The sequence below is a fragment of the Molothrus aeneus genome, chromosome 18 (assembly GCF_037042795.1).
Source record: "Molothrus aeneus isolate 106 chromosome 18, BPBGC_Maene_1.0, whole genome shotgun sequence".
In the NCBI taxonomy this organism is placed as follows: Eukaryota; Metazoa; Chordata; class Aves; order Passeriformes; family Icteridae; genus Molothrus; species Molothrus aeneus.
The window spans coordinates 12,024,444-12,046,738 of record NC_089663.1 but is presented as its reverse complement, the minus strand read 5'-3'; the positions used below and the strand labels follow the sequence as shown (position 1 = coordinate 12,046,738).

Genomic DNA, 22,295 nt, shown 5'->3' with positions numbered 1-22,295 from the left:
CTGCACATTTCTCTGTATTCCTTTTCCAGCTCCAGGTATTTTGCTCAATGGCTCGTTGAAAACCGAGATTTCCTCTGTGGGCCAGGAGTAAAATCCATATTTCTCTCCAACACAGGGGACAGTCAGAAGGGAAGGGGTAGCCAGTTGGTAGCCAGTTGACCAAAACCCAGGCTCATCCAGGCACCATGGGCATCTCCCACAGCACCACTTGGGAACTGAGGTACTGATTTATTTCTTGAGCACAGATGTGGTGTACATAGCTTTAAATTATTCTGACTCCATTTTCTCTCTGTGGGTCCCAGGTCCCTAAAGAAGGGGGGATTTAGAGAGATGAGTGCTCACTGATGAGATGTAACTTGGATGAGCTTACATAACGCAGTGGGTGTAGCATTTTCAAAGGTCGCTGCACACTTCTTTCGCTCTTCCCTGAGGTTTTACTTTTACTTTTCCTCCGGGTCCATCCCGCGCTGTCCCGGCGCCCGTGTGGGGCCCACCCCGACCCATTCCCGAAGAATTCCCGAACTATTCCCAAATAATTCCCGAACTATCCCCAAATAATTCCCTATCTATTCCCGACCCATTCCTGACCCATTCCCGAACTATTCCCAAGTAATTCCTGATCCATTCCCACCTTTGCCCGCACCCAGCGCAGGGCAGGCGCGGTGCGCGGGCGGCGGGGGCCCTCTGCTGGCTGCGGGCGGAACAGCAGCGCTCGGGGACGCGCTCGGGGATGGGATCGGGGACGCGCTCGGGGATGTTGGTGACCCGAGCTGGCTGTAAAGAGGGACAATAAACCAACAGTCAGAGCTGGGAACCTCCAGCATGGACAAAGGAAGGGGTCACGGTCTCTGTGCCTGCAGGCTCAGGGCAGGGTGCAGCCCTTCTCACTGTGCGGGGAAGGAACCCCCAGCAGGTCCCTGGTACAGCCCAGGTAAGGCCTGAGGCGGGGGCTGGAAGGGAGCAGCAGTATAAGAGGGGCAGACTGGAGGTGCCCAAGGCACAGTTCATCAGCACAAAACACTTTTGGGGCAGTGCCTGCAGAAAGGACATAAGAGCAGGGGCCAGAATCCAGCATACGTTTGTTCCCCGTGTTTCTGAAATAATCCCTTAGAGATCAACGGGGTTTCACATTTTCCCCCATCTGTTCTTAATCTGTTTGCCCGACAGATGCCAAACCACCGTACCCTGCATGGAAAAACACAAAACAAAAAACAAAGCTTTATATCTTCTCTGGTTTTCTTCACAAACATTCCCCAGAGCCCGGCACTGTTCGTGCCCCAGGGAGGAACCAGCCCCGGGGACAGATCTGCTGTCAGCAGGGACTCACAGCCGGCCCAGAGAGTCTGTTCAGGGCACAGACTGTCTCCGAGGGAGCAGCTTTGTGTTTATGCAAACCCGATGACTCCAGTTGGTGATTATCTGCTGCTGGCATCCCTCTGCTGCCAAGAAGCCTCTACCAACATCCCTGTCCTGCTGTTCCAGGCGCTGCAGATTTGTACAGCCTGAGGCAGTCCCAGCCAGGCAGGAGGTGGGCAGAGAGAAGGGAACTGCCTTGCTAAAGGTCACAGAGCAGGAGGAAAACCAGCACCCTGAACCCTGCAGAGGCTCCAAACAATTTGTCAAGCAGCCACTCATCCCAGTGTTATCTCAGAGTCCATCCCGGCCAAATCCATTGAGGATGTGAGCAACAGCATTTTAATGCCACCCATAAATAGTTTATTTAAGGCTGAGACTTGGTGACTACAGCACTGTCATTATCAGTGCCTGGAATGAACCATCTCTGATAATAAATAATCCAGGATAACTCCCAACATCAAAAATGCTTCTGTCCTAAGTTGCTCCCATCTTCATCCTATCAATCAGAAGGTCTGAGTGTTTGCAACAGCTCATACAGTAAATTGACTTTAGCTTTCTTCTTTCCAAATACTGAAACCGGCTCTTTCCAGGGCACTGCCATGTAATTTACAGCTCTACCACCACCTCCTTAATAGCTGCCAAGTTCTTTGGAGTCCTTTGAAAATGAACATAATAAAAATATACGAGCTGAGACTGACCATGGGTTTCAAGTCTGCAGGTTTCTACGTGCCTTTTTTGGGTTCTTTCAGCAAGCTGATGGAAACCAATTCTGTATCTTTAAGGCAAGATGAAAAGATTTTAGAATTCCCCTGACTAGTGAGAGCAGAGAATTGATGCAGCTCTACAGCAGCCAAATGCCAGCACATCTCTACATCTCAACTTCACCATTAGTCTCAGCTAAGAGATGGAAACGAGAGATTTCCTCTTTGTGTATCATTTGCTTAATCAATCTGAAACACAACCCTGCAGTCTGAAAACAGGTCTGAAACAGTGACAGTTAAACAGCTGTGCAATTTGTCTGTTGCCCCAAGAACAGAATATTTAGATAAGGTTTGGCTGAGCAAAAAAGAAGGCTGGGAAAAGATTTAGCAGCTCTAACAGGAGAGGGAAAATGGCTCTGTCTTGGGCTGTTAGCATCACAGCAAGCCCTGCTCTCTTCAGCCACTGCTTCTCACCAGCCCAAGTCTATGTTAATTTAATAAATGAAAGCCTCCTGTGCCTCCCCAGTTTGGCAAAGGTAGGATTTGGGGTGAAGGAGATCTCCTTTGCTTACCCTGCGTGTTTTGCCAGTATCCCCCAACTCCCTGAAATGTCAGGAGAAAGATCAACAGAGTGAAATGTAATCTCAAAGAGAAACACGATATTTTCTTTTTAATGTCCTCACAGCAGCAATCATAATAAAAATACAAACCTGAGGTTTGTAAAAATCTAGCTATAAAACCACAGACATCTTTACAACTCCCAGATACCCAAAGCTCCCCGGCAGCAAGAAAAAACCCTCCCAGACACAAGGAGCAAAACTCCAACTGGGGACCAGGCCTAATTGTTTTACAGGCTGCAAAAACAAAAAAAAAATATTAAAAAAGCCACACATGACACCAATTTGCAGGTCATTACCAGCCACCGTCAGGGAAGATAAAATAAACTCCCTTCTTTTCCCTCACCTAGAGACCATGGAGCAGCTGAGTTGCGGGGAGGTGGAATGCTGTGCTTACAGGCACGACGTGGTTTGGGTTTATAAAGCGAGCTCAGATCTTTGTGCTGTTTCCTGGTCATTAAAAGCCCTTTTTAAAAGACAGATTACAGGCATCTGTACTTCCCGAGCTAACAGTGAGCATATTCTGTTCCACAGGAATAGAGATCATCTCTCTTAAAATGTGAGGCAGGCCCTCAGGCAATGTAGCTCAGCTTCCCAGTGTGCTCTGGCAGGTTATTTAATATTTCCATGCCTTGAATCTCAGCAAAAAGCAATCCTATATTTAGGTATTTTCCAGTGTTAATACTCCTATGATTTCTCTCAGTCTTCGTCCAGCCAGATTGAAAGCCCTCTTCCCATGGGCACTGCTTATTTTGAGGAGGTGATGGAGGGCTGTGCAAGGTGATCAGCCTCAGCAATGATGGGAAATTACTCAGAGAGGGGAAAAAAAATTCAGTGTAGACCAGGTTTAAAAAATCCCGAGTAAACAGCCTCAGCCTCGTACTGTACAACTGTACTGCCCAGCTGTCAAGTCACATTGCAGTAGGTTTCTTGATGCTGATAATTTAATGATTCTTTGGCCCAAGGGTACATCTCCCACTGCGAATCTGCTTCTCCAGAGCGGCTCCATCCTTGACCTGAAAGGCAGCAATGATGGTCCGTGTGTAAATGTGTGTGACGAGCGCTAATGCACGGTAATGGCCACAGCACATCCAGGGGGGCTGACAGGCATTGGGATCTGTGTTTGGTTCCCTGGGAACACAGAGGTCAGTGGTTTTTTCATGATGGTCATTGATAGAATACAGTAGGCAGAGCCTGAGCACGCACATCTGAACCTGTCAGTGATTGCTTGCAGGCTGCAGGCTGTGTTTCTTCATTTTTTGGGGGGTTTTTGTGAAAGTATTAAAATACAGATTTCACAGGTTTTCTTTTGCCGGAGGGAAAAAAAAAATGTTTGTTCTTCTGCTCTTATTTCTAGGCTATTTGCAACTCGTCCTTTTTCCTTTGTGGACTAATTGTCTAAGTTTAGCTGTCTAGTTGAAAAGCTTTTTGAAAGCTGCTCTGGGCCTTAATTACACCCGTTCTGATTGGAAGGAGAACCTTTACTCCCCAGGTTTCTGAGAAAGGCCCATGATATAATTGAAAGGTGGGAACAGCTTTTGCCCTTGTTTGTGCAGTCACAGAATTCTGGCTAATGGCCATCTCATGAATTAATGCTGAAAAAATAATGGATTTACTAAGAGTCTGGTTGGTAAAGTGGCGATAAGGGAGCTGAGTAAGGGGCTGACGCCTTCTCCCCGCCAGCAATTGTAGCAATGTTTTACGATCAGGGAGCAGGTCAATTCACTTGCACATTTAATGGATGAGATAAGGGCAGCTTGCACTAAATTAGCTTTCTGGGCAATATATGATCCAAGGGATGCAAAACCCTGCCGGCTGCCTGCTGCTGAGGGAGCCAGAGCAAAGCTATTTGCAGATGATGCTGTCTCCCACTAAAACCAACTGCTGGTGCTCAGAGCACCCCCGGCTGGAGAGCCGTGACCCCAGGGCAGTGCAGGCCAGTGGGGCACAGCTGGGACACAGCTGGGACACAGCTGGCCACGCTCTGCTCAGCACCATTTCCCTGCTGGGGAGCCAGGCTGCAGCTGAGCTGCAGGAAGGGCGTGTGTGCTGAGCCTCCCTCCATGCACAGCTCACAGCAGCTCCCACCTTCTGCTCCTCCAGCCCCAGACTGTCAGTCAGGCTGGATTAGGCATTTCCTGGATCCTGACCTGCTTTCTGCTCCTCCTCAGTCGGTGTCTGGGCATCAGGTTCAGCACTTGAGATGTTCAGCACTTGCCATCAGATGTTCCTGGTTCTGCAGCAGGAGGTTTCCTCTGGTACCAGGAGCCCCCTGGCCCAAGCGTTGTGCAAACAAAGGAGAAACAATAACTAAAACCAGTCTCTGCCTTAAGGAGCTGACAGCATCTCCCTTATTCCTCCCAGCTTCTGTAAATAAATCCTTGGTAATGTCCCTGTTTTTTGGAGGACGATAAAAGGACCTGTCGTCACTCCCTGCACAGACTTTTCCTGCCATTCACCGAGCTTTCCACTCCCTCTCCCACGCAGGGAGAAGTTTGTTAAAAATTAATTCTCATCTGATGACTGCTAATTATCTTAGAGGCCGTTAGTAATGAGCAGCAAAGGGACCAAAGGCAGTGCTCAGGAAGAGCCCTGCGGGAGGAATGCTGGCTTGGATGGTGCCACTGAGGGGGTCAGGCAGGGAGGATTTAACTGATGCTCCTCCACCAGGATGTCTTTCTGGCAGCAGAGGTGCAAAATAACATCCACTGTTAGAGCTCTCTCTCTCTCTACACACACTCTTACATATATTTGGTTCTGATTTTTAAAATCTTCCCCTTTGAGATGGGGAGGGATCACATCTCCCACCAGATTTTAATATTTTGGTTGGGTTTCATGCTGGCTGTTCTTCTCCACCGAGCTCTGGGAAAGGCTCTGCACAATCCCTTCCCCTTGCCCTCCCTCTCCCAGTGCTGCCTGGGCAGGGAGCTCATCCCACAGCCTGTGAGCTCCTGCTCTCACAGAGGGACAGACAGAGGGACAGACAGAGGGACAGCAACTCCAGCGAGCTGCCCCCCTTCCCGACGGGGTGAATGGGGAGCTAATCCCGGATTCTCATCTCAGCCACGCTGATCTAATTAATAGTAACTCTTTTGGCTTTAGAGGGTGGAGGGTGCCTGGATTTAGATCTGCATTACCGGAATCAAAACCAGGCCAGCTGTGCTTGTTGATGTTAGAGATGCACAGCAAAGAGAAACAACATCCGTGTGCAGGACACAGGAGAGGCGATTAAACCTTCCTGCTTCCAGCTCTGCTGCTCTCCCCTCTCCCTGGAACCTCTGCCTTTTAAAAAACAAAGCAAGAAAAAGAAAGATTAGGAGAGAGGTACCTGGAAAGCAGAGAGCCAGCAAGAAGCTCCACAGACCACTGCACATCAGGACAGAGCTTTTGTGATCTCTGATTCTGGGGGACCACAAACATTGTGAGATTTTACTGCAAAATGCTCATATCTGAGAGCCTGCTGTTTGCACCTTGGTGGATTGGATATTTGACTTTCTGGCTATCTCCAAGGTTCAGGGGTTGCAATGGGGGTCAGAACTTCCTCCAGTTATAGTAAGTGTATTATACTGCACTCCCCTCTTCAGGATTGTTAAAGAATTTTGCAGACATTAATGCCACATCAGTACCATGCTCATGTTCCATTTTGAACATGAAGAAACTGGGGCAGCTCAGTGCTGCTCACCTGGCAAGGGGCAGAGCAGCCTTTTAAGGGGTGACAAATTGGGATGACAAATTGCAGGCTGGAACTTCTGAGAACTGAAAATTTCAGACAAACCAGGAGCACATGGAAAAAATGCTCAGGGACTATTTCAGTTTTATTTCTGAATGAATGTATTTTTATCCCTTGGTTTCCAACAGGTTTTCCTTACATGGAGTACAGGTACATGTTTCTGTTCTATAAATGTCACGTCTTAAGACCTGTTAATAAAACAGCCTTCTTTGGAACAACACAGATGGGGGTTTTCCCTCATTTGTGTTCAGTTATTAGGGATCCATATTGAATTTAACATCCTTCTGTCTTCCCTGCCAGGATGAGTCAGATGGCAGATGCATTTCTCTTTTGGCACAGGTTCTAACTGAATCATTTTCCCAGACTAGGTTGTCACCTAACTGGATCCTAAATTAAGAGCCCATGTTTTATATAAAAAGCTGGATGGATAAAATGGAAGGGCCCTCCTGCACTGCTGTTGGCAGAGCTAAATCTCCTCCTGTACCAGGCTTTTCACTTCTAAACACCATTTAAAACTGGTCATCCTTGGTTTTAGCTTTGACTAAGGACTAATGAATTTTCTTTAAAATATTTCCCTCTAGGCTATGTTGTGCTTCCTTTTCCCTGGCTTTAGGAGCTGCAAGGTGCAAAGTACATAAAGATCCATCTGTGTCCTCACACACAACAGAATCACCTTGAAGGTAGGTAGAGCCAGAGTCAGCAGCTTGATGCTGAATTTGATTTTGGTGAAGCTGTGAAATACTTCCTTGTGCTGTGCATAGTGCATCTTTTGACTAAGAAAATTATCTCTCATTTCTAGAAACTTTATTGGCCTTTTCTGTTGGTTGCTTCAAAAAGCCAAGCTTCTGTCTCTTAATTTTGAAGCCCCTTATAATGAAGTATTTTATCTCCATTACAGACATAGAAAAGACACTGCATCCATAAATGCTTGTGTGCATCTGCCAGAGATAGAATCACAGGCCAGTGCCATGTGCCAAATCTTCAACATTGATTTGTAGAGAAAATGCAGAGTATGTCCAACCATGTAGGGCTGCACACCCAGCGCCTACCCTCCTGTTGGGCAGCTGAAGGTCACATTTATTCATATATTAATGCAGAAATGACAGTGCAGAGCAGGACAGGCTGCAGGAATTCCAGCCCCACAGCTCTCCTGGGGCTCTGCTGCAGCTGTGCTTGTTTCAGTGGGCTTGGGGAAAACTCACAAACATGTGTGCCAATAGCAGAAACACCCCCAGACTCCAGGTAGGCTGTTTCCCACACATCCACACACGTGTTGCCATGATCCTTTGCGGCACACAACACAACTTCTGCTCACAGATGTGTTGTCAGCCCCCTCATCCTGCACACCAACACACACATGCACACACACTGCTCCCAGCACACGGACACACCTGGTGCACTTCTGTCCTCACTTCAGCTGGGGGGGAGCTCAGTCATTCACAGTGCTGGGTTCTGGATTTGGAACGAGAATGGTGTTGATAACACACTCTTTTGCTATTTGTTAAGCTCTGTTTATCCTAGAATTCTTTTTTTTTTTTCTTTTTTGTGTATCATGCTTTGCCAGTGAGGAGGTTTGCAAAAGAAACGGTGAGGGAGTAAAGCTGGCACAGTTGACCTGAACTGGCCAAAATGCTATTCCACAGCACAGAACATAATGCCCAGTGGCATAACTGGGGGAGCCACACCGGGGGGCTGATCTGGGTTTGGGGAGGGTCAGTCTGACATCAGTCAATGCAATTGCATTGTGCATCATTTGTTTTGGGTGGTTTTCCTTTCTTATTTTATTATCATTATTATCTATCATTATTATTCTATTTCACTTTATTTTCAATTACTGAACTCTTCTTATCCCAACCTACAAGCTTTACTTTTGATTCTCCCCCCCATTCCACCAGGAGGGGGGAAGAAGAGAGGGGGGGAGTTGCGTAGGGCTTAATTTCCAGCTGGGCTTAAACCCAGGACAGCCTCTCCGGGGAAAGCACATTCCCACACACCTGGTGCCCTTCCTCCTCCTCCTCCTCCTCCGCTCCCAGGTGCGCGCTCCCGTGCGCGCTCCCGCCGCGCCCCTCCCCTCGCGCGGGCGGGCGGGGCCGCGCTGTCCCCCCGTTGCCACAGCGACGGGCCCGGTGCCGCAGCCGCACCTGCGCCTGCGCCGCCGCCCCCGGTGCCGGTGCCGCCGCCGGTCAGTGCCGGCCCCGCGGGGCACCCGCGGTCCTTCGGGCGGGGCGAGCGGCGGACCCGGCTGGGGCCGAGCAGGTGAGGGGCCAGGCTGGGCTGGGCGGCGGCTGAGGCGCGGGGGCTGCGGCGCGCTGCGCCCTCCGCCCCGGCCCGCTCTGAGGGGGCGTCAGCGGCATCGCGACCCCCGGGGCCGGGTGGGGAGCGGGGTGGCGGCATCGCTGCTGGGGCCTCTTTCCGCCTCACACGAATCCGCCGCCCGCCGAGGGACCCTCCCGTGGGGGCGGGCGCGGCTGTGGGGGCGCCCCGCGGCCGCGTTGGGCGGCGGAGCGGCCGCGGCCCCCGGACCTGCGGCGGGTGGAGGAGCCGCGCCTCGGCTGGGCGGAGATAGCCTGGTGGGGGGGAGCGATCAGCCCCCGAGGGCCGAGCAGAGCCCCCCGAGGGCCGGACAGAGCCCCCGAGAGCCGAGCAGAGCCCCCCGGGCCGGGGCGGCCGTTGCGGGGCAGCGAACAGCGCGGCGGGTGCGCGCAGGGCGGCTCCGGGCCGGGCGCTGGCGCTGGACCAAAGCGCTTCCTGAGCGCATCCAGGAGCCTGCTCCGGCCACTGGGGCACAGGGGCTGAAGGGACTGCCCTGCTTCCCGCTGGACCCCCCTTGTCTCTCCGTTTGTGCCGGTTCGGGGGCAAGGACGTGTCGGTATTTCTGTTTGGGATGTGCCCCAGACAGGGCCCAGGAGAGCGGCCGCCCATCGCTGCGCCGCCCGCACCCGCCGGGGCAGCTTTTACACCGCATCCTCCCTCATCCTTCGCAGGCGCCTTTAACATCGCACCTTTTTTAACATCGCACCTTCTCACTTTACAAAGTGTCGTTTTCATGAGCAGCACAGGGCCTGCAAAGGGCTGGACGGGAGGATTGTGTTTATTTTGGAGTGGGTAGGGAATAATTGAGAGGAGGAGGTTTTTCCTTTGGAGGAGAACGCCTATCGTCTGTGGATCTGGCAGCAGAGAAGTGCAGGGCGTCTTCAGACATGGAGATGCTTCCAGACGCAGTTTCCCTGCGCAGGACATGGGGTGGGACAGCAGGGAGGAAGGAGGGGCCCTGGACGGCAGTGGAATGTACCTGAGCACACCTTATTAAATTGAGTAAAGCTGAGACACTGAAGGTAAATGTGAACACAGAAGCTGAGGCAGCCCTGGGGGTGGAATTGTCTGTTTTGATCTGCATTGCAGGTGCATAGGAAGCATCCAGGGTACTTGTTGGCTTTACTCAGATGGTAAGATGCTTACACTTAAAAAGCTGTATTGAGCTTTTGCAATATCAATTATACTCCTTAATTAAAAAATAAAAGACAAATGGATGTGACTGTAAATACTGTGCCTTTTCCCATATAATTTGCTCATTAGTGAATGCAATTCTGTAGTGCATTATTATGACTGAGCCTCTGGGAGACTGACATTTATGCTTTTAAACTGCACATTGCTTTTTGGTTTGACAATTTAAAGCAAGTGCTTTATACACAGATAATGGCTGACTTGTAATATGGTTGATTTTTCAAGCTCTTGGTTGTACTGAGGCTACAGCAGTCATTTTTAGTAAAAAGCGGAGATAGGAAAGTCATAATAGAGGAAAGTATCAGCTGCTTAAGTGGAAAGAAAGAATATTGGCTAAACTGATGCTAACCCCTTGTTTTCATCCTCTTGTTATACTTCTGTTTAATATATCTGTAAAGTTTCCTCCCTCATCCCCTTAGAAAAGTCAAGGGTCTCATGACCCATCCAGATACTCTAAGTAGTTTCCAGTCCAGTAGTTCTTGCAAACTGTAGAACAGCAATAATTAATTTCTTACAATTGTTTTCATTTATATCAGATTTCAGATACAGCTGCATACTTTCAGGGCTTTAAAATTATTTTTAAAATGTGGTTTTTTTACAAAAATCCCACTGTTCCTTAGCGTGCCCTACTTCAAGAGGCTGTGGGTGTTAAGGGCGATATATTTGTTCATCCAGATCTATCTCATTAGTCAGTCCTTTAACTGCAGGAGGCAGAACACAAACTCCCCGGTGCTGTTATGTGGATCATAATGTAAAGTAAAATAAAATATTTATTCAACATTGTAAATAGCATAATAGAGGGAGGACAGCTGTAATTTTGAGGCCTCTCATTTCTGTTCTGTGACTTAAAAAACAAGAGTTTAAAGTAGCAAAACTGAAGGATTGTTTTCATGTTGGATAAAAAGATTGCTATATTAATCATTTTACTTAAGTTCATGTTTAACTTCGTTTTGCATAGTAAAGTTTAAAAAAGGTAGCAAGTTGTAGTTTATTTTATAGAGAGAACAGACATCTTCATCCTTCTGAAGATTTTTTTTGCTGACAAGTGATACTTTCTATGCATATTTATGTGTGAACAGAGTGGGAATGTCAACCCCCTGGTTAGCCCCTGCTGTCCCTCACCTCTGTTCCATCCCCTTCCCCTGTCTGGCTGTAGCACCATCAATGAATGTGGGCCTGATTGGTCTCTGTGCTCATTTTTAAGTGATGTACAAAATATCTCCCTCTAAACCATGTCCAGCAGTGTGGTAATGGGTGTTAGTCTATCTCCACGTGAGCAGTGAATGATTTTGTTTAATAATGTTTTGCCATTATCTACCAGCTCATTTCTCCTGGTGATGTTAAAGACTGTGGTACTATAAATAGGAACAATAATTTATTTACTACTAGATGTTAGAGGCATGACAAAATATTGCTGAAACGGATGTTTTCAGAGTATTGGAGCTTGTGCAAGCTGTTCATTTGAGTGGTTTTAAATAATCATTGAAAAAAGGCTTTTCTTTGGACTGTGATTTCTTTCCTGCCATTGGGGAACATGTTTGTTTTCATTTTACTCCAAGGAAACCTTTGGTTTGTGTTTAAAATGTTAAAATATGTTGCTGCTCGTTGGTTTTAATTATTTGATTGAGCGAGATAGGGTTTAAAATCAGTGTTATTTAAAAAACAGTGCTGGACTGACCGAAAACTGTTAAATGCCATGGCTTGTCTGTGAACAGAATGGTAGCTGTCTCCAGAAAGGCTGAAAATACGCCAGGGAACAGTGGCTGCCTGTAATCCGAGTCGGTGCCCGGAGGGAGGGCACAAAAGGCACGGCAGATCGCCTCTCTGTGCAGCAGAGGTGTGGAGCTCGGGAGGAGTCCATCAGTGAGGAGGAGCCGTGGGAATGATGTCAGGACCAGCAGGTTCCCTTTGTAAGGGAAGTGTGTCTGCTTGGTTCCTTTCCAGCCCCAGGAAAGCTCGGTTTAAGCTGTGTGGCTTTATTGTCTCCGTTTGAGATACCTGGGTTATGTAAGGGAGGGTATAAAGCACCTCTGTTTGGGATCCTTTGTCTTGGCATCCTATTTAACACCAAAAAAATCCTGCTTAAGAAAGATTGGACATCGGTCATCACCACTACCAGATTTCCTTCATCAGCAGCTCTCAAAACCTTTGGCAAAGCGGGGACCAATTTTTGTGTGTTGATGGTAGCTGCTGTTCTAAAATAATAAAAATCAATGCCTTATGAAACAGAATGCATTAGAGAAAAGCATCTCCTCAGCCTGTTACATTTGCCTGGAAATAGTTGTGCAGTTCTGTAGAGTTGCTTTGCAATAGCTGCTCTCTGTAAATGATCTCTCAGGACAGATTTAGCTTCCTGTAAGGCTTCAGTGCCTTCTGCCATGTTTCACAAATATCCCTGGTAACCTCTGAAAATCATAATTTCTGCAGTTGATGCAGCTCAAGCTCAGGCGAGTGCCTGGAGCTGCTGCTGCTGCAGGAAGCAGTTCTGTCTGTACCACCCCCTGACCTGCTTACAGATTCTATTTTTCATTTTTATTTTTTTTCACCTTCCCCAGGCATCTACAGAGCTGCACAGTGAACCCGCCACCTGAAAACAGTCAGTGGGAAAATGGGTTTGTTTTCAGCTGTACCAGTTCCCTGACCTGGGTCACTGAATGACCAGGAAGGTGATTCTGGAGCGTTTCAGGAATGCAGCACTGAATTCTTGCTCAGTGTATGTGGGTGGGATGGGTGAGACAAAGTCATGGCTGGGCTGGCTGGTGAAATGGTCTCATGTCTGTGTGGTGATGGGTTTTTGTCGAGTTTGGGAGCAGGAAAAAACCCAGCCAAGTTGGTTATGTGAAACCAGCTTAGTAATTCTTTTGGTTTGTGTTTCAGCAGGCTTCAGAAAGAGCAAATTTTTACATTACACAAATACATTTTCTTCGATTTCTGGTGCAATTCTCACATTCTTGATCATAGAGGGCAGTAAATTAAGAGAGGACATGCAATGTTGGTAAGTGAGTATGTGATCTGTGAAAAAAGCCCATGACTATTCCATAGTATAGTGTTATCTCTAAGCATGAATTTGGAGTTATTATTAATAGATCCTTGTACCAAAACCACCCACAGCCCACCTTACTAACTTCAGCCCTGATTCAGCTTTAACTGAGGCGGGAGAACTTTCTTAATGACTTTGGAAAAAAATAGAATGAGGCTTAGGTTTATGTGTAACACTGATATTGTGTTAGTCTGGGAGATTTGAATATTAATTTTCTTGTCATTCTTCTGACAAAAGAAGTTGGTTTACTAGAAAGACTAACGTGTCTTTGCTATTTTGTGACTGCCTGGTTGTGATTGGGCTGCAGTTTGCATTCTGTGGCTTTGCTGGAGGTTATATTAAAATAACAAATTGTTTATCCTCAGAATGAAAGGCTGAATAAAATAGAAGAGCTATTCTTTAGGAGTGTGTGCTAGAGAGCAGATGAGAAGCAACCTGTTCCTCTACCTGAGATGTAATCTTGCTTGTGAGGGCTTTTATTGTCACTTCATCTTTGTTAAAGGGGTTCTTTTGAAGTAGTCAGTGTCATTTAGGTAATGCTTTCTTTGTCTCCCTGAAGTGAATTAGGCTCAAATTGGGTAATTTTCAAAGCTTCCTGCCAGAGTAGGCTATTTGTTCCTGACAGCTGTACAGCCAATGCTTTGCACACCCTGGTATTGGTCATAATAACTGTGTCTGTATGAAATGCCACTGCAGGACCATTTGATTTGGTTCTCTAACAGTCTCTGTCACAGAAGTGATTTTAACATCTGATTCCTTTTAATCTCTTCCCTTGTGACAGCTCTGGGGTTGGGTGGTCTCAAGGACAGAGAAAACACCATGTGAGCTATTCCAGTCAGACACCTAGGCAGTCAGTGAGTTCTGTGCAGAAGAACCAGCTGGTTCCTTTGGAATTAAATCATTGCTACCTGGGTGGTGTCCACACAATTATTCTTCCCGCTGCCATACCAGCTGCTGTAGGAGTAATAAAAAATCATCTTCTTATTAAAATGCTGAAATGTGTGCTTGCAGGACATTCCGAGGTTAACCATAAAGAGTTTACACAGCCTCTGATCAGAAAGTGATGGGAAAGTCAGGCAGAGAAACCACTGAGTGAAATAGCATCAAAAGCAGTAGAAATGGAAAAGGAGCTGAGAAAGCGAAATCATGTCCTTCCTCTGGGGGGACAGTGGCACAGTTCCTTCTTCCCCTCCATTGTCTCTGGGAAAGAACTACTAATTTTGCTTGGTTTAAAACGCACAAATGAAAAGATGAGAACAAATTAGTGGGTCACCAGTGATGTGTAAGCATTGTTGTATTGTAATGCAGAAGGCTGAGGATAGAGGTGTTGCTGCAAGAGGTGTTTCTGATAAGGTAGCACTGGAGAAGGGAGGGATGGCCTGAGGTGGATGTGTAGGCTGAGTGGATTGTCTGAAAAGCTTGACTTAGCAGCACTGGGCTAGTTGAACTGGCTTAGTCTGATACATGGATGGATGAGGGGTGAGCAGAAATTTGGAACTGGAACAGTTTGTCACTGAGCTGTGTTACTGCTGGATCTTCTTCAGGAGAAGTGGAGTGGTGTGATAGAATCAGTTTGTGGGGGACTCAGACAAATGTCCAAGCAGAAGGAGAGCAAAGCCCTTGAGTTGGCTGTGGAGGCTGCAGGGTCTCCTTTGTTATGTCCTTTGAAAGGAGCTGAGCAGACACTTTGAGGATGGCATTATGTCTGGGAGATGGAGAGCTGATCTAAGCAAACAACAAAGTGACTGTCAGTAATTTCAGCATTAGAGCTGTGTTTGCTCAGTTCAGTGACAATCTTTAAAATGGGGTCTGGCTAAAACTTTGGAGGTTCTTACAAGAGGTATCCATTGTCCTTACTTAGTTCTTGAAATTGTATTTTGTATAGCAAACAAATGACATTTTGGCAGCTTTTGTTACATTTTGATGGAGCACTGGCCAGTGAGCGGTCGAGAGGAAAATGTCTGCCCATACATATTTCAAGGCTATGAGTTGGCAGGGAGCTAAAGCAGCTTCTCAGGTGATGGTCACCCCATGCACGTAAAAGGAGGTTATTGTGTTCTGTTGAGTGGATACCAAACAGGAATGAAAATGTTAAATCACTGTTGTTTGGGCTTCGTTCCATCCTTTGGACTTGTGTCTAAGGTCAGAGATTAGCATCTCCCTCCTCCTATCTTGCAGCAGGGCTCAGAGATGCTCTGATTTTGTGCAAAGGCATCTGATACCCAGCCAGATGCTTGTTGCCTTGAAACATTTTGAACTCTCTCCAAATGCTTAAGATCCAAAAAGGCCTGGAGCTTGCACATCCTCTGCAAGGCAAGATGTGGCTGTTAAAATGCTAGTGACTGTTTATGGTGAATATGTCATTAAGTTGCATTTTGAAAGCTCCTGTTTAATATTTTTTCCTTTTCCATATAAGATTTTGTGTGTGTGTATTCCCTTTTGAAAAGAACATGCACTTGTAAAGAGTGAGCTTGCAGGAATGATGATTGAAGTTACCTTCTCTGCTTTACTGGAAGATGATGGCTTAGGAAGGTGCAGTCATGATTAAAGTGTTGTACTTAACATTCCCAAGGGAATTCTGTTTAACTCATTCCACTTGTTCCTCCTTGGCTTTATTCAAGAGAAATTGTGAATCCATCATTTGGAGGAATTGAAGCTCAATCTCTGAGCTATATATAGAAACATTTGGTGTTGTGATGGTTCTGAGAAGTGAGAAATTGTGGATGTTTGAAGGGTGGAATGCATTGCACAATCCGCACAAAGCCTCTGTCACTACAGGTTGGACATTTGGTGTTCAGGGCCTTTCCTGCTGCCAGAGAGGAGGTGTGTGTCACCCTCACCATCATCCCTGGACACTGCAGTGTCCCTTCAGTGTTCTGTCATCCTTCCCAAATGCTGTGCACGTTCCCAGGGGACTTTGCCAAGCTCTGCATTGCACAGTTCTGTCTGTGTAAGAACATAGCAAACTTTTTTTTTTTTATTTTTGTTTGGAGACAAAGGGGAAGGAGGGAAAACCATAGTGACAGAACTTTGTGCTGTGTATGCAGTCACAGCGTTCTTCCCAGCACTGCTGTCATTTACCTGCCAGCATCCAGCCAGAGCCTGGTAGGTTTGGGAGCTTGTTCCACCAATTTCCATGGTGGGAGGTGGAGATTGTTCTTCTGGGCTGTAAAGGGCATCATTGACTTCTGCATTTGCTGTTCCTCTTGTGGTTTTTGCAGGGAAGGAAAGGGGACAGCAGACACCCAGGCTGCTCTGAGGGAGAGAAGCACAGAAAGGCTGCAGAGGGTTGTGGGAAACTCCTTAGTGCAGAGGGGCTGCAGCTAAAACTCATCGTGGGTTGATTTAATTGATCTCACTGATTGACTTAGTGCTGCTGCAGGGATGATGATGCTCTGGTGCTGGTAGTTCTTATTTTCTTCCTAAGCCTATAACACTCACTTGCCTCTGATTATATTTCTTTTCTTCAGAGCAGGTAATCCTGGTGTGATCTTTCAGATGCAGGAGATCAAAGTGAAAAAGCAATTGAGGAGATTAATAGTGAGAGCCTTGTTCTGGTTTTTTTTTTGGAACATTTAGGAACTAGTTTTTAATGAACATGTTTATTTGCAAGGACTGAGCTATGAACAGTTACTGTCTGTTGCTGGTGATGAAATATTTTCCTATTCAGGCAAGTATTTTCCTGTTCAGGTTACAGTTACAGGTGTAAAGCCACCATTAATACCCATTGTAAGAACAGAAGCTCTGGGCTATTGTGTGGAGGCTTTTCTTTCACCTACTTCTATGACAGCTTAGGGTTTCTTTTGGGAAATACATTCCTCGATTAAGGATCCCTTCTGAGCCTCAGTGTCCTGCACAGTCAGAGCTCCAGCTGTGGCTTTATCCTGCTGTCATGCTCAGTCCATCAGAGCAGGATGAGCACTGAAGGAATGGGATGATTCAGTAAAGCTCCTGTCTGTCTGATGTCAGCTTTGCAAGCCAGAGGATGTCACTTTAAAAATGTATCACAGCTTAAATATCCTCACTCCTCAGAATTAATGGTGCCCCACAGTAATTGCTGTGACTGGGTAGTGCCCCTTCCAGCAGCCCTCCAGCACTGTGGCTGCGAGGGACCACTAGAGTGGCAACGATGGGGTGTTGCAAAATTTGTTTAACCACCCTAGAAATCTCTTTTTAGAATGTGTTTGGTCCATAATTTTTGCTTCTTTGCTATCAGTAGTGATTGTAAAATGACCCATTCACTCAACAAAGCACTGTTGGCACCACTGCCCACATTCCTGAGCACTGAACTTAATCCTTGATCCCTGTTACAAGGTAACCAGGCTGCTTGGCTCCTGCACAGAAGTGGATTTCTTAACACCTCTCACACCTTCATTTTATTTTTTTAACACCCAAATATTTGTTTCTGTAGGGATAAGTCAGTAGAAGATGAAGTCAGTCCAGGTCACTGATGAAATCAGGAGGGCTCTGTGTGTGTGATTTCTACACCACATCCCCAGGTGCTTTAGTGAGTCACCAAGATGCAGGAGTACCAAGTCTGGGGTTCTTTTGGGGATTAAAAATATAAAATTAAACACAGGGCTGTGATATGTTTAGGGATAACAAAAGTGTGTCACTTGCTCTGAGCTTATGCTCTACCAATTTTAAACTGGTAGAAAAAAATTCTTGCCATAAGACTCCATACCAAAGAGTCCCAATGGCTAACACTTGCCTTGCCAAGGCAAACCCATTAAGGTCTCTCTTGGACGCCGTGTGGGGTCCCATAGTTCCAGGCATGGTTGCAATGCCACTGCAGGTGGTTGTCCAGGCAACAGGAGTTCTGACTCTTCACTTATCCTTGTAACCTCATTACTGTGATGGTTTCTGCACATATAACAGAATTTAGCCTTTCCTACTGGCTGCACAAGGGTCTTCAAGGATGTCTGTCAGCATCATTCTGTTAACTGTGTTTATCTTTGGGTGTGAGCACTGCTGTAGCCAAGGCTTGTTTTTACAAGGCTGTTCTGTAAAGGGAAGCCCAGTGGTGGAACAGGTTTCCATGTACTCGTAACCTGAGCAAGAAAAATCTGTTTGTTTTCTCTTTGAGTGAAGCATTATCCTTGTCTTGCTCTGTTGAGGGAACCCAAGAGCAGCCAGAGCTTCCCTTGTGCCAGTGCCCACATCTCAGTTTGGGCACCCATGGCAGCCATATCCATGGCACAGCCTGGCTGTGCTCAGACCCCTGCTTTGCCTTTTTCCTTAGAGCTGCTGCATTTTAGTGCTTTCTCCCTTGTTCTTGCCAAGGATTTTACCAGTCCCTGTGTCCCTGGGGGTAAGGGAAACCTCAGCAAGATGGGCACAGTAGCCCTTTCCTCAGAACTCTGCTTTTAACTTGTAACAGGATTAATGACTTAGACTGTCTGAAGTTAATCCTTTAAATGTGTTAGCTCCAAACAAATGGGTTCCCTGCTCCTGCCTACAGTATAATTAGGCTTTTGATGAACTTGGAGCACTTGTAATCGAAATAGTCCTAAAGCAGAAAAACCTTTTGTGGCATTTGATGATCACACATCAATCAATGCATTAACAGTAGAATTCAGCCATTCCTGCTGATCCTGGCTGCAGGGGAAGGATCCCCATATGTGCAAGGTAACTCACCATCACAATTCCACGTCTGTTCCCTGGCAGGGTGAAGATGGCCACCTCCACCCTGGAGAACCAGCTGCAGAGTGCCCAGAAGAACCTGCTGTTCCTGCAGCGGGAGCACACCAACACCCTGAAGGGGCTGCACGCGGAGCTGCGCCGCCTGCAGCAGCGCTGCACAGGTACCCCTTCCTGGCGGGGGCTGCGGCCCAGGGGGCACTGAGGGCCTGCAGTTTGTACCTCGTGGCAAACTGGCTGATCAAAGCCAAGTTTTTTTCATTTGTTCTTCAAAAAGCTGATTGTTCAGTTGTTATACATATTTGCTAATTTGCAGTGAATGTCCCCTTCTTGCTTTGGGCAGTGGGAAGAGTTAATTCTGTATTTATTGAAAGCTGTCATGTAAATCTGCTCACCAGGTGATGTATGGGCTCCACTATGATGTTCTAACAAAAATAAATAATTTTTTTTCCTCAGATTTAACCTATGAGCTGACTGTAAAGAGTTCAGATTCATCAGGTAAGGAATACATGGCTTTTTTATTTTAATGTTCATGTTCAATTTACTAATTTTTTTTCAATGTTTGTATTTTCTTTTCTACTCTCCAGACTTACTTATTTATGAAGTAAATGTCAAAAATTCTTTCCCAAGGTCACACAGGAAATCTGTGAAAGAGCCAGGAATAGCACCTGGAACTGCTGACTCCACTAGACAGTTCCCTGCTTGCTATATGGGAACACAGGACACAAATTTTAGGGGCAGAAGAGTGAGACTATTTTTAAAACTTAGCTGGGCTGGTGCTGTAATTAACCACAAAGTTTTATTTATGTATGTGTGTTTGTATACACTAGGTCCTAGTTATTTTATATGTATTACATTAACAACAGGTAAAGAGCAGGAATAAAATAATTCCCTGAGGTTAACCCCTTGGATCAGGGATGGTGTGGGATGACCAAAGTTCATCTTTTGGATTCCTCTCAGAGATGGCAAGAGGAGCCCTAGTGTACTGTTTTACATAATGGCTGTTGTTAATTTGAAGCACTTCTGCTTCTCCTGTTCTTCTAGAAAGTGGTGGTTCAAGAAGCGATGAACTCAAAAGTAAGTGCAAAGATCTTGAAGCTCAACTGAAAATCAAAGAAGCTGAAAACACTGAATTGTTGAAAGAACTTGAACAAAAGAATGCGATGATAATGGTGCTGGAAAACACTATTAAAGAAAGAGAAAAGAAGTATTTGGAAGAGTTAAAAATGAAAAGCCATAAGCTCAATATGTTGTCCAGTGAACTGGAGCAGAGAGCGAGCACGATTGCCTATCTGACCTCTCAGCTGCACGCAGCCAAGAAGAAGCTGATGAGTGCCAGCGGGACTTCGGAGGGGACCCCCTCTGGCAGCCCCGTGCTGTCCAGCTACAAACCATCCCCTCCCAAGGACAAACTGCCCGAGACGCCGCGGCGCAGGATGAAGAAGAGCCTGTCCACGCCGCTGAACCCCGAGTTCGAAGAGGCCTACAGAATAGGCTCGGAGAGCCGCAAGCTGGTGCTGCGAGAGCCCGTGGATGCCATGCCCGATCCCACGCCCTTCCTGCTGGCCAGGGAGACGGCAGAGGTGCATCTGATCAAGGAGAGGCCGTTGGTGATCCCACCGATCCCTTCGGATCGCGCGCCCGGCGAGTCGCACAGCCCCGCCCGCGAGAAGCCGCACAAGGCGCACGTCGGGGTCGCTCATCGCATCCACCACGCCGCGCCCGCACAGCCCCCGCAGGAGGTGGAGACCCTGGCGGTGGATCAGGTCCATGGAAGCAAAGTGGTCAGAAAGCACTCGGGGACAGACAGAACTGTCTGAGAGCACCGCGGAAGCGCTGTTCTGTGCTGGTTATGCACTGTGAGCCTGTAGGGTAAATAGCACCTGCGGTGAAGTTTCTTTTGATGCCCCATGCATGCCAAACTCCTCCCGGGTACATCATTAATACATTTTGCTCTAACGAAACCTCCTAGGACTGTGTTCATATGGCAAGGTATATAACCACTCCATGCTGTGGCCAAATCAGGGGGACCTGACCGCTTGCTTCCAAGTGCTGCTCCATTTAGTGTACCTGCACGTGTGGGCAAAGGCACGGGCTGCGTTAGTGAGCGCTCTTAGAGAGAACAACCCTCCCTCACGCTGCAGCCACACCTGTGGGCTGGTAACGTTTGACCTGGCAGGGGTCTCTTGTCTCCACTGTGTGTGTGAGCACTCCAGAGCCATCACTGACCTCTGCCACAGCCGCAGCAGCACTGAAAGTTGGGCACGTGTACGTTCACTTTAATGACCTAAGGACGTCCCCAGAGCCCCAGCAAGTACTACTTGATTAATCCTAAATACTTTGGTTTGTGGCTTTAAGTAAAATATGGGTGGGGGAAGCACCATTTAAAGGGTTAACAACCCTCATAGAAAGAGTATGAACACTGGGTTGTTTGTGGGGATCGTTTTGGGTTTTTTTAATCAAATAGCTTCACGACACATTTTATGCTAGTCAGTACACTGCACTTGTAGCACCTTCCATACTGGCTCAGAGCTCCTTTTCAGGGAGGAAATGTAACTGGCTATCCAATATGGAAATGGTTCTTTATGCTCTAACCTGCACTTTTTTTGTAAAGGGATTATTTTTGTTTCCTAAAACCCTTAGTCTTGTTCTGGGCATCATCAGACAGTGCTGGCTGCTGCCAGCCTAGAAACCTGAGCTGCCCTTCTAAAATGTGAGTATTTAGTTGTAAGTGATGTAACTGATCCATACAGGAGAACCTGGCATCCTTGATTTCTGTCCTTGTGGACTGGGATGGACTTGCCTTGCACTTGACCAGATTCCCCTACTCCTTTCTAGTAAGTAGCAGGTAGACCCAACAGCTGTTAGACTACTTGATTCGTTTTTTTTGTTTTTTTCTAGGAAAGAAAGGCATAACTAGGAGCTGGGAGGGTATATAGTTTTGGGATAGGAGCACTAGTTTGTCCATTTTTCTTACATTCTGTTCACCTCTGCTTCACTCTTGTCTGCAGCCTCTGAGTAGGACCAGCAAGAAACACTGGCTCCCAAATGCTGCTAAGCTTATGATGTGCCTTTAAAATTTTGGAACGTGTATTCTCTGTGACAGCTGATGAAGGATCCCTGCCTGCCCTGTCCCCTCCCCTCGCCAGCTGTAGTTTGCCCCTTGTAAGCTTTTTCTGCAGCTGTGTTGGTGTGTGTCCCTGCAGAGCCTTGGCCTCACTGTCAGCGTCCCTGGCCAGGCCTGGCAGGCTGGCGGAGCTGCTCTCCCGCCCGCGGTCCCGCTCGATTCCCGCAGCATGACCCTTCCAGCAGGGCTGATCCCGGGCGAGGCTCTGCCCTCTGCACCCTCTGGCACTCGCTGTCCCAAAGCCCCAGACCCGCCTCAGCCTCGCACCTTGCTGGCTCTGTGGAAGGAATTTGTTTCACAAGTGGTGGGGAGGGATCAGAATGGGGTTGGTTAAAGCAAGGTTGTTACTCTGAGGTTTACTGGTTTTATGTGTATTGCGTTAACCAGCAGCTGGTTTGGTTACTTTGGTTGTTGGCACCATATTTTTATGGTCATGTGTTGTATGAGTGACCTACCCTGCCACTTGTTGGAGGCTGGTGGGAGGCACCGCTTCCAGGCAGTGCAGAAGTGATGCTTTGGGCAATTAAAGACATTTCTTACAACCACCCAGGCAAACCTTAGTCTCTGTGTGTGTGGGACC

General features: G+C 47.2%; 1 protein-coding gene across 1 annotated transcript; it reads left to right on the top strand.

The window, feature by feature from the left end:
• The first annotated feature begins 8,559 nt into the window (after positions 1-8,559).
• Positions 8,560-22,260, top strand: CCDC92 (coiled-coil domain containing 92). Its single transcript, XM_066562340.1, has 4 exons — positions 8,560-8,660; positions 18,616-18,752; positions 19,045-19,086; positions 19,633-22,260. The coding sequence occupies exons 2-4, from the start codon at positions 18,623-18,625 to the stop codon at positions 20,406-20,408; spliced, it is 948 nt and encodes a 315-aa protein (XP_066418437.1). The 5' UTR covers positions 8,560-8,660; positions 18,616-18,622; the 3' UTR covers positions 20,409-22,260.
• The last annotated feature ends 35 nt before the right edge of the window (positions 22,261-22,295 follow it).